This window comes from Xyrauchen texanus, chromosome 14 (genome assembly GCF_025860055.1).
Source record: "Xyrauchen texanus isolate HMW12.3.18 chromosome 14, RBS_HiC_50CHRs, whole genome shotgun sequence".
In the NCBI taxonomy this organism is placed as follows: domain Eukaryota; kingdom Metazoa; phylum Chordata; class Actinopteri; order Cypriniformes; family Catostomidae; genus Xyrauchen; species Xyrauchen texanus.
In genome coordinates, this window is record NC_068289.1 from 26,573,524 (window position 1) to 26,586,037 (window position 12,514).

A 12,514-nucleotide genomic window follows, 5' to 3' on the forward strand; every position below is an offset into this window, starting at 1 on the left:
GACAACAGGGCATCGTAACAGAATCCCCCCTCAAAAGATCGGATTCCAGACGATCCTAAACAAAAAACCCCCCACAAAAAACAAAATCGTCCAGGGAGTGGAGGGGGGCTAGCAGACCAAAAGAGGGCACCAGGGGCAAACAGACAGTCCAAGGGAGCACAAGGGGCAGACAGACAGTCCAAGGGGGCACAAGGGGCAAACGGACAGTCCAAGGGAGCACATAGGGCAAGAAGGCAGTCCAAGGGGGCACAGGGGGCAAGAAGGCAGTCCAAGGGGGCACAGAGGGCAAACAGTTCAAAACAGGAGGCAGAGCTGAGGGAAGCTCAGGAGGCGGAGCCGAGGGAGGTGGCGCCGTAGGAGGCTCTAGAGGCGGAGCCCTGGAAAGCTCTGGAGGCGGAGCTCTGGAAGGCTGTGGAGGTTCTAGAGGCGGAGCCCTGGAAGGCTCTAGAGGCGGAGCCCTGGAAAGCTCTGGAGGCGGAGCCCTGGAAGGCTGTGGAGGCTCTAGAGGCGGAGCCCTGGAAGGCTCTAGAGGCGACGCCGTAGGGGGCTCTAGAGGTGGAGCCCTGGAAAGCTCTGGAGGCGGAGCCGTAGGAGGCTCTAGAGGCGGAGCCCTGGAAGGCTCTAGCGGGGGAGGCATAGGGGGCTCGGGAGGCGGAGGCTCTGGAGGCGGAGCCCTGGGAGGCTCAGGAGGCGGAGCCCTGGAAGGCTGTGGAGGCTCTAGAGGCGGAGCCCTGGAAGGCTCTAGAGGCGAAGCCGTAGGGGGCTCGGGAGGCGGAGCCGTGGGAGGCTCGGGAGGCGGAGCCCTGGGAGTCTTGGTAGGCGGAGCCGTGGGAGTCTCGGGAGGCGGAGCCCTGGGAAGCTCGAGAGACGGAGCCCTGGGAGGCTCGGGTGGCTCGAGAGGCGGAGCCCTGGAAGGCTCTGGAGGCTCTGGAGGCGGCGCCATAGGAGGCTCTGCTAGACATACTGTAACTTGTGCTTGTAAGCCAATCATCATCATGGGCCAAAAAATCTGCATGGTAGTGAAACACACACTCTCTCCTGATCCGTCCTAGTGCTAAGTCTTCTATAAGCGCTAATGCTGCCATTGTCATTAAGAGCTGCGTTAATCTGCATTAATTTATATCAACTCATTTAAATGCTTACACGTTGATTTCGTGGACAAAAGTACAATGAATGTATCAATTATTCACGTTCAGTGTAACTACTAAAGTGCACACAATTGGCAAGTAATAATTAAGCTTCATTAAATTTCCACAATCCATCTGTAGACAGCGGATGGTACATCTGCTACATTCCCTGTATCCCAATCTGCACCCAGGAAGTCCAAGGGGGCACAGAGGCCTGGGTGGCTTGAGATGCACTGGCTCTTGGATGGTCATGGCTACTGGCGCTGGCTCTGGGACGGTCGAGGCTACTGGCGCTGGCTCTGGGACAGTCGAGGCTCAGGAGGCGGAGCCGAGGGAGGTGGCGCCGTAGGAGGCTCTAGAGGCGGAGGCCTGGAAGGCTCTGGAGGTGGAGCCGAGGGAGGTGGCACCATAGGAGGCTCTAGAGGCGGAGCCCTGGAAGGCTCTGGAGGCGGAGCCCTGGGAGGCTCGGGAGGCGGAGCCCTGGAAGGCTCTGGAGGCTCTAGAAGCAGAGCCCTGGAAGGCTCTAGAGGCGGCGGAGCTGTGGGAGGCTCGGGAGGCGGAGCCCTGGGAGTATCGGGAGGCGGAGCCATGGGAGTCTCAGGAGGCATAGCCCTGGGAGGCTCGGGTGGCTCGAGAGGCGGAGCCCTGGGTGGCTTGAGATGCACTGGCTCTTGGATGGTCATGGCTACTGGCGCTGGCTCTGGGACGGTCGAGGCTACTGGCGCTGGCTCTGGGACAGTCGAGGCTACAGGCGCTGGCTCTGGGACGGTCGAGGCTAATGGCGCTGGCTCTGGGACGGTCGAGGCTACAGGCGCTGGCTCTGGGACGGTCGAGGCTACAGGCGCTGGTTCTCTGACGTTCGAGGCTGCACGCATTGGCTCACTGACGTACGAGGCTCTGGAGGTGGAGCCCTGGAAGGCTCTGGAGGCGGAGCCCTGGAAGGCGCTAGAGGCGGAGCCCTGGAAGGCTCTAGAGGCAGAGCCGTAGGAGGCTCGGGAGGCGGAGCCATAGGAGGCTCTAGAGGCGGAGCCATAGGGGGCTCGGGAGGCGGAGCCCTGGGAGGCTCGAGAGGCGGTGCCATGTGCATATTGCCAACCAGACATGTGACACTGCTTTTAATAGTACGGAAATGAGGAAAACAGTTCAATCAAGTTTAATTTACCTAAGAAACATAATTGTACATTAAGACTTGTTAACAGAGAATATATCTTATTATTTCTAAAACGTATCTTATTCTCACATCATTTAGAATTAGATTTTCAGTGTATTAAGCTTGAACATAACCTACTGTAACTTGTGCTTGTAAGCCAATCATCATCATGGGCCAAAAAATCTGCATGGTAGTGAAACACACACTCTCTCCTGATCCGTCCTAGTGCTAAGTCTTCTATAAGCGCTAATGCTGCCATTGTCATTAAGAGCTGCATTAATCTGCATTAATTTATATCAACTCATTTAAATGCTTACACGTTGATTTCGTGGACAAAAGTACAATGAATGTATCAATTATTCACGTTCAGTGTAACTACTAAAGTGCACACAATTGGCAAGTAATAATTAAGCTTCATTAAATTTCCACAATCCATCTGTAGACAGCGGATGGTACATCTGCTACATTCCCTGTATCCCAATCTGCACCCTATCCACACAGTATTCTAGATTAGAATTAGGGTGTCCTGAATCATAGTATGTTGAAATTAGTGTCCCAAAATTGCCTGATGGTCTACTATTTCTGGTAGATTTTGGAATTTAGGATCCGTAAACAACTTTTCAGCTAATATTGTGTTAAAAATATATATGGCGGTGAGACTGACATGCTTCATCAGTTCATTAAGTTTTTACAACATAAAACAATCATAATCCTTATTTTTTGTCCATCTCCTTAATGTGTACTGCTTATTATGGGGAGTGGTGGTGGTGGTGTAGTGGTCTAATGCACATAATTGGTAAACTGGTAACCAGAAGGTTAGTGGTTCGATCCCCACAGCCACCACCATTGTGTCCTTGAGCAAGGCACTTAACTCCAGGTTGCTCCGGGGGGATTGTCCCTGTAATAAGTGCACTGTAAGTCGCTTTGGATATGCCAAATGCATGTAAATGTAAATTATGGATGCTCTTGCGTGTTCTTAAGGGCTTCTTTCTCAAAAGTAATCTTAAGTAAAAGTGTCAGCACCATATCCAATAAAACGGGATTATCACAAACAGAAAAGTAATCAAATGAACACAATTGTCTGTTCTCATTTGATTTTTGTCATTTATTGTATCACTGCAATATAGCGGTCAGGTTCTTTTTCAAGGGACTGTTGTTATGATGTAAACCGTATTTGATGCTGCCAGAGGAGAACATTTTTTTTTTAAAGTGATCCAGCACAATGTCATTCAAAAGTTCCATCTTTCTGACTTGTTAGAACAATAATTTTTACAAGGTTTTAAAGGTTTTTACATAGTAAAATTATGAATAATAAAATCACATATTTATCTTTAAATATAACTGTTACAGTATCTGTGTTATATTTAATTTGTAACACATTGTGAACATCACACACGGAATAGATTAATGATAGGAAAATAAGTCAATTTGATTTGCATTAACTACTTTACTACATGCATCATTACATCAAAACATCAAAGGATCTGCACAAGAAACACTCCGCAACAGATCTTCAACTACGCGCTGTTTCTTCTCCAATATGTTAGGAGCATTGTAGGGTATCGTAAATGAAACGCTGTGAAGAATAATGAATGAATCATAGTAAACATTTAATGAAGATATCTGTAACATGATGATTGAGGTCAGTGTATGGTGACAGGATGCATGTAACAATGCGACTGAGGAGTCTTTGGTTTCATGTCCCAATACTTGTACACTTATTTGCTAATTTCCATTCTAAAAACAGTACACACTTTAAGGGCATAGTATAAGTAGGCAAATTGGGATGCAGCTACTGTTATTACAGACGTGGAATATCACTTGTTCTTACTTGCACTCTATTGCCAGTGGCGTTGGTAATTTATCAAACACAGCAAAACAGTTTGACATTAGTACTTGCGTGGCGGTGCACACATTTTCATACCAAGTTTACTCTTTTTAAATCCTATCGTGAGCCCAAAAGGCGCTGTACACAACATTTTTGTGTATGCAACATTTATGCCTGAGACCTCTTTTTGAATCATTGAATCACGTTGCTATACCTAAAATTCTTTACAATAATTTTTGAGTGGCTACTTGTACATATAACGTCAGTTTCTGGTGAAATAAACACTAAATGCTTTTATTCACCTTGAAACAAAACACAAGTAAAATGGCAGATCAGCAGTTCATTAGCTTATTCGGGCAATATCAAATTGCGCAAACGCTCAACTGTAAGTGTTGCAACAGTTTCAAGAGTAACATACACTACCTAAATCTGCAGAGCTCAATTCCACCTCTTTCTGTTATTACTAGTTCAGCTGCCTGCCTGCAACAGACACACATCATCATCATCTAATCGTCAAATGACTAATCATGTGGTCAGTGTGTGTCTGCTCTCTCTCTGACCATTCTGAAGGCAGAACATGGTCAGAGCCATCACAATATGCTCCAATCTGCTCCTGTTTCCAACATGCCTGAATCCAGAGTCTCAGCAAAACAAACAGATGCGTCTCCATACAACACATAAACACACACACATGGTTCAGTTCAATGCACAAGCTAACAGACCAGTGCACATGCATGACCAAGCATAACTCTGTCGGTTTCATATATAAAGGCATATGCATGCACGGAGCTCGGTTCAACATACATACATACACACATACACTGCAATCCAACAGGGGCCCAGTAAATGTTTCAGCACCATATGGAGCTGCTATTGTTGGGAGACAACAGCAGATAATTAGCATAGAAGATTTGCATTTATGAGAACGACTTCCATTCAGGGCGCAAACAACATAGCATCATAATGCTGACTATAGCAGCTATCTGTCTAGCAGGGGAACTCCTTTCTCAGTTGGTATGTGTACGCACACACACACACGCACACGCACAAATAGGCCTACTGCTGCTGCTCAGCTTGCGTATAACAGTGTGTGGTGTGAGCTTAAGCATTCTTGATGAGTTTCTTTTCGTAACAGTTTGACGTCTGCTGAATTACATAGAAGAATTCCTCGTTTGTTGAAATGTGTTTATGTGTGTATGTTTTCTCTGTGTATTTGAGCAGTCAATAAATTATTTCTACAACATCCCTCATTTTTAATCATGTTTACACATGAACACAATTACTTAAAACACAGTCATATTGGAAATGGAACCGTAACGTACGGATTAATGCATAGCCTACTGCACAGTATCTATTGCATACTGCCTACTATTGTTTTTAAACAGTATGTGAAACAGAATGCTGTATGCAATGATAAACATTTTAGAAGTGCTACACTGCTGTCACATGACCTCACTATGTTGAGAGGGAAATTCATGAATCGAGAATAAAGAATAAATTGAATCCGCTTATGGAGTTGTTTATTTGCATGCATTGTTTTACCACCTGACTCACTATAGGAATTATGCAAATCAGGTAATGGACCAAACACACCCATAAAATTTGTGCTGCTCGCAATTTGAACGGGAGAACTGACCTTCTTTGTATGGGGCAATTCAAGTGCTAGGTTCTGGAGTAAGCAGAAGACAACCATAATCTGGCATACTTTGCAGGGACTATGCAGCATTAGTCCACCGATCCTGCCACCTTGGCTCTTAAAATGTACTTTTAAGTTCGAGAGAGAGAGCGAGAATGACAGGCAGCTGCTCTGTGAGTTTATGTTTGCTTGTTTTTTAGTTCAGTTTATTATTAAACTATTATTTATATTGCTAAGCCGGTTCTCATCTCCTCCTTTCCCTTATACCCTTACAATAACATTACCTTGATAAAAGAAAACTGTTTAAGGTGTTAACATGACCTTACATGTTTTTGGCTTATTAAGCATAATTGGTGTAAGATTGTGCAAGAAGAATGGTTAGTGAATAGTAGTGATATACAGTTTTGCTATATTTACTCACTTGTTTATCTTTCATCTGCACTGGACATCATTGCTTTGTGCAATTATATTCTCAGCTGGTCGAATAGAAACAAATAAGAGTGCACTGACCAGTGTTGGGTGTATTCGATTACAAAGTAATTAGTTACTGAATATAATTACATTTTAGTAAATATTAGTGCGTTTTATATTACTGTAATCAGATTACAGTTACTGACGTTCAATTAAAGTAATTATTTTCAAGTACACAATTTGTATTACTAAAGTAATATGTATAATACATTTAAAATATACATTTTATATTATTAGCATTTTCTAGGAAAAGTGATTTAGAAAGTAACTTAAAAGTAAAATAATTCATTATGTGATTACTTTTTAAATTAAGTAATTAGTAATCTGTTTAGTAATTTATAGTGGATTACTTATTTTGAGTAAATTATCCAACATTGGTGCTGACCTAATGCTACAGTATGTTTTGCTTTCAGACTTGTTCTGTATGATGGTAAATCTCTTTTCCCAAAATATTTGAGTGAAAAATGTAACAAATAATATTGATTCTTGGCATGAGAATATCAACATCAACAGTATTGTGAGGTCAAATTTTGCACTACCTAAAAAAAAAAAAATTCTCATAAAATTCCCAACCCCGACTGCACAATATAAATAGTGCATACTACTTCAGAAATAGAAAGTGGTATACCATTCCATACATACAGTACCCTCACACTCATACACACAAAAGCTGTTCTTACCGATCTGCATGTCCATTGTGAGGAGCTTGTTTTCAGAGGGGAACAGAATTCTGGGGGGCTCTTCAGTCACAGGAGCTGAAACACACACATACACACACACACACACACGCACGCACGCACACACACACACACACACAGCATTATTTTTACTATAAATATTAAGTGAAGCCAAGCACTCTCTCTCTCTGTCTTCCCACACGTTCATGATTGGATGAGTAAACTCCAACATCCCGCCATCAACATCTCAGCGAGAATGGTCTCGGTCTCCCTAGACCTCTCGTTTCTGCTCTTTTTCTGCTCTCCTCTTGACTCTTTTTCTATATATCAATCCTGCCCTCATCACTCTCTCCAGATCCTCCTCTCCCCATGTGGCCACGATGCTCCACATTCCAGTTCATTTCCTTCGAGTCACAGAGGTGTGTATTTCTCTCTCTCTCTGGTGATTATGCTGACTGTGTTTGTTCAGTTGGCTTTTCTCAAACACAAGATTGCTTTAGGTAATACAACATGTATTTGGCTTTATGTAACTTTTAAACCTTGAGTATGTATATATGTGTTTGTTGTATCTCTAGATTGGCTCTGAGCTTCAAATGTGTGCTTATTAGACAGCGAGCTGGTGAAAGTTTTAGCCACGCGATCGCTCATCCAAAATCCAATTTTCACTCGGCGAAGGAAAGTGCACTGGCCCCTCCCGATGGATTATTCCGGGTGACTGACAGATAGCAAACAGCAAATTAATGAATTAGTCTTCCGGAATATACACATCACACTGCTGACCTGCACCATGCATTTCCCCAATAAAGTTGTAAGTGAAACGGATGCACACATACAGGCAAACGCAATGGTTCCTTGATTACAGCTATTCTTATTTGCTTTGTTTATGATTTTTTTAGGCGATGAGATGTTTTTTGAGAATGTGAGGGTTTTTAATGAGCCTGTCAAGACTGTAACGAGAGAGAAAAAGAAAAGAGAGAGGATGAGTCACTATATGAATTGCTTGCTGTATGGTAGAACAATTACACAGCTAATCCAGGCAGTGAGCAATGTTTGATCACCACGACTCAAACCCACAACAGTGACAAACATCCTCAACATGAAGATGCTACCACCTCTATGTGTAAAAGAAAAAAAGAGAGAAAGGCTGAGAGAGAGATTCAGAGGAAAATGAAAAGAGAGAGATAGTGGAAATATGGGTTGGCTCAGTAGCGAGGGATCTGTGTGATGGGGATATGGTGTGATGTAGAAGAGGAGAGAAATAAAGAGCTTGGGCCAGCGTGGTGGGGAGACTGGTTTAACTCAGGAGGGGGGTATCCCCCTATCCACTAACCCTACCCCTAATCCTAACCCTCACAAAAAACGTTCTGCATTTTTACATAAAAAAAAAAAAACAGTTGTTTTTTTAGCGATTTGAATTATGGGGACACTAGATAGGTCCTCATAAACCACATGTATAGCATAATACCTTGTAAGTACCAGTTTGTAACCTAAAAGAAAATGTCCTCGTAAACCACCTAAACCCCCCACACACATGTAGTGTAGGTTTCTGTTTGTGAGATGATTTCATAGAGTTTGTGACTGATATATTCACAGACTGCGTGTAGGAGAAGTGCGATAGCACAAGCTCCCTCTGAGGTTCACAACTCTCTCTTCAACACACACACATACACTCAAACACACACACACACACACACACACACAGATCCATTTACACATGGGCACACACACCTAAGCACACAACCTCGAACTCTCCCGAACACACCCGGTTTTAATAATAGTGGCTAAAATGTATTTGGACAATTAAGCCACACTTATAAATAAATTAATGTAGAATTGCATTCTATTACAAAATATAAAACCAAGTGGAATTTAGTTTTTAATAAAGATAAACTTTTAAATCAAAACATTTTACTAAAAGACATTTTCAAAGACTTAAAATGTTTACACTGTTCAAAATTAAGACAAAATGTATTTAGACTCTTTCTAGTTGTCTAACATGTCCATAGATAATGTATTGAACTAAACTGTGGTCAGGCTGTGTCCCATTCAATTCTTTGTCTCTCCGACTGCTGACCACGAAGAAGATTCATTGCTTGATGCTCAGAAGATGGCGTATAAATAAACAGAATGGAAACTACCATTAGCTTTGCAGGTGTTTGTTTGGTAATCATATTGCAGACGATAAACAATGTTATGCAGTTAGCTGGTTAGTTGTGATACAGGTCAATTCCCTTAAGGTGTTCTGAAAATTAATATAGCCTGTCTGCATATGATGTATATTCCTAATTGATTATAATTTGTTGTGTTTAATTATCTATATATATTTGAAGCAGACTCTTGGACTATATAAGCCCTTTTTGGGGCAATTTGGTATGTATTGTTATCTAGTTCAAACCGTATGATTAATCATTGATTACGATCATTAAAATTAATTGTACATTCCCCAAACCTGAACCTAGATACCCTACATAATATTTGTTTATATTTATGGATTGTCGAACTTTTTGTATCCACCTTTTATGTTTGGTCAAATCTGACTCGAGGGTAAATAATGCTAGTTTTCAGTGCAGCTGTGAAGCTTCTCATGAGTGAAGAATGTCCTCTCTATCTCATTTTAAAGACTTAATAAACATTATTGTTACTTTTACTTTATCAAAATCAGCAAAGATTTCACCACAAAAGACATGTGCATAAAAATATGTAGGCAACCGTTTTAGAAATGATATTACATGGTTTCTACTTCCAGATGCACAGAAACATTCACCAGGAGGCAGTAGACAGCTTGTACATTGCATATAACATACTTACATATGTATAAAGTTTTTATCATGTTGATTATGTAGAGGCTTTAGAAAATCACAGCTTTATAGGGTTAACATTTGCAGATATTATACTCACACCTACACATACTGCCAAAACTGTATGTAGTGTACACACACACACACACACACACACACACACACACACACAGTTATTTGTAGTTGTTCAATGTTGATTTGACAATGCTGACAATGTATTTATTGTACAATAAAATATGTTCTTTTTTTGCAATATTCCTGGTTGTAATGTTGCAGAATATTAATCATGATTCTGTTTTTCTTTCAAACCTAATACAGTTCTCTTACGAGAGGTTCTCTCGTATTGCGTAAGCTAGCTTACGCTATGGGAAAGATTAATCTTTTCTGAGATATTGAAGCCAAAAAATTATCCTTAATTTTGTATCCATTGTCAACGCAGTGCAGCAGCTGCATACCTTGAGCGGGCTAGCTAGCGAGCTCATTGGTTGCTCTGCGGCAACTGCTGCAGCCTATAGACGAACTTGAGTGAACTCGCGTCCAATGACAGGCGCCCGCGCCGTCACTGTATCAAAGCCCGCCAGAATGGCCGTGGCTAGAGTGCATATAGGCAAGTTCGTAGGCTGGAACCCTGATTTTCATCTATTCAGCGAAGCTCTTCGCATCTCTGAACGGCAGAAGCCGCGTCACCGTTCGAGGGGCATCTAGCAAGCTTGGACAGCACTCGAAGAAGCCGGCCGTCTTTGCCACCTTCAGCCATCCTGCGAGCTACGCCATCCGGCGACGTATCCTTTTTAGAGCAAGCTAGTTCCTCAGCGAACTTCACAAAAAGAGCAACGAGCGTCTTTTTAAAGATGCCTCGCACCACCTGCGCCTCTCAGCGCCGGAGACCGCCACCTCATCTGCACTCTCTGCCTGGGACTGGAACATGCAGAGCTCGCCCTCGCTGACGGCAGATGCGACCTCTGCGAGGAGCTTCCGATGTCGACCCTGCGGGCTCGACTCGAAGCACTCAAAACCGAAGCCGCCGCGCCGCCTTTCGTTTCGCCGCGCAGAAAGAAGCGATGCTCCCAAAGGCTGCCGGAACCGGTGTTAGAAGCGACTACCTCGCCGGAGCCTCTCCCTCGAGCCTCGCTTTCACCCTCCCCGCCCCCACGGGATGCGCAGTTGCCGCCGAGCGGCCGCTCTGTTGCCATCTCGGATGACGAGGCGGAGGATAAGGGCTGCTGTTCCATCATGGCTTCGGACAGCGAGGAGTGGTCAGGCTCCCAAGCCTCCTCCTCGGCCCAGGAATCCAGCAGGACCCGCGCCGGAGTCGAGGAAGAACTAACGCGCCTCCTCACACAGGCCGTCGACCGCCTCGGGCTTGAGTGGACACTGCCCTCTGAGCAGGCTCCCAACAGACTCGACGGCTGCTTTCTTCAGAGCCGTCGCCGCGCGCTCCGTGGCCGGGCCACTCCCTTCCTGCCGAACTCCACGCCGAGCTCACTAAATCGTGGAATCGCCTCTCTCGGCCAGGAACCGATCCCATGTCTCCACCTCTCTCGCCGGTGGACGGCGCCACCGAGAGGGGCTACTCTTCCATCCCCGGTTGAGGATTCAGTAGCAGCACACCTTTGCCCGCCCTCCGCGAGATGGCGGTCTAAGCCAGTGCTCCCGTCTAAGGCCTGCAGAACTACTTCCGCCTGTGTTGGCCGCGCCTATGCCGCCGCCGGCCAAGCCGCATCTGCTCTGCATTCCATGGCCGTTTTACAGATCCTCCAAGCGGACCTTCTTCGAGAGTGGGATGAGAAAGGCAGGCACCCAGAGGCTGTTTCAGATCTAAGGAGTGCGACGGATCTCGCCCTTCGTGCCACCAAAGCTGCAGCTCAAGCCCTAGGGAAGTGCATGGCCGCGCCGACTGTGACCGAGAGACACCTATGGCTAATGCTAGCCGACATGGGAGAAGCTGAACGCTCCACGTTCCTCAACGCGCCGCTCTCTCCGTCCGGTCTCTTCGGTTCCGCGGTGAGTGGCATTGTTGACCGTTTCTCGGAAGTCCAGAAAGCCACCCAAGCCATGAATCTCTTCCTGCCTCGTCGCGCTAGCTCCTCTGCAGGCCGCCCACGTGACCAGCCTCCTGCACGAGCCTCTTCACAGCGTCGACAGGGCGGCCGCCCTAGAACGCGCTCAGACAGCCGCCGCAGACCGCCGCCCCCCCGCGGGCCTCGGCCTAAGATTGCGCTGAAACCTGAGCAATCGAAGTCCTCCTAGCTTTGTTGAGGATACGACGGCTCAGTCTCGCCGCGGCCGGACCACCGTCAAAGCTTCGCCCCCTGTCAGTCCCCTTCTCTCAGGCTACTGCAGTGGTGGATTCAGCAGCCAACAAGCCGGTGATACTGCCCGCTTGCCTGCACTCAAATGCCGTTTTCACGGCGACCCAAAGAAATCTTGTAAAAAGCAAACATGCCTTATGTGTAGAAAATGTGCCCACAATCCAGTGTTCACCCCTACACACAAGCATTACACTTCCCGTGTCCCTATCAGAGCCCACTCACATAAAGCGGGCACAGCCAGCTCGAGTGTTAGAGTCAAGAAACACGCCCACGAATCCGTCGCGTGCCCCTTCTCTGCCCGCTCTGTCACACGGCCAGCAAACACCTCTCTGTATGTAAGTCCCATGCCCGTGACTATGCTTGCGCATCACTTCACAGATGTGACTATTTCCCCATTCACCTCAATCGGGAAGTCACTCACAGAACAGCCTGTCCCTGCTGTCTGCGAGCAGTCATGCATAAGCACAGTAAGCGGCTCACACATTCTGTTCAGCTCGCTGTGTGCGGCAATCAGG

At 45.5% G+C, this 12,514-nt stretch overlaps 1 protein-coding gene across 3 annotated transcripts in view; it reads right to left on the minus strand.

The window, feature by feature from the left end:
- Positions 1–12,514, minus strand: part of LOC127654997 (interleukin-1 receptor accessory protein-like 1-A) — a 191,281-nt gene that overhangs the window by 34,615 nt on the left and 144,152 nt on the right. For all 3 annotated transcript variants that reach the window (XM_052142589.1, XM_052142588.1, XM_052142586.1), the window contains exon 6: positions 6,893–6,967. In XM_052142589.1, the coding sequence (XP_051998549.1) occupies positions 6,893–6,967 (75 nt within the window). The remainder of the gene's footprint in view (positions 1–6,892; positions 6,968–12,514) is intronic.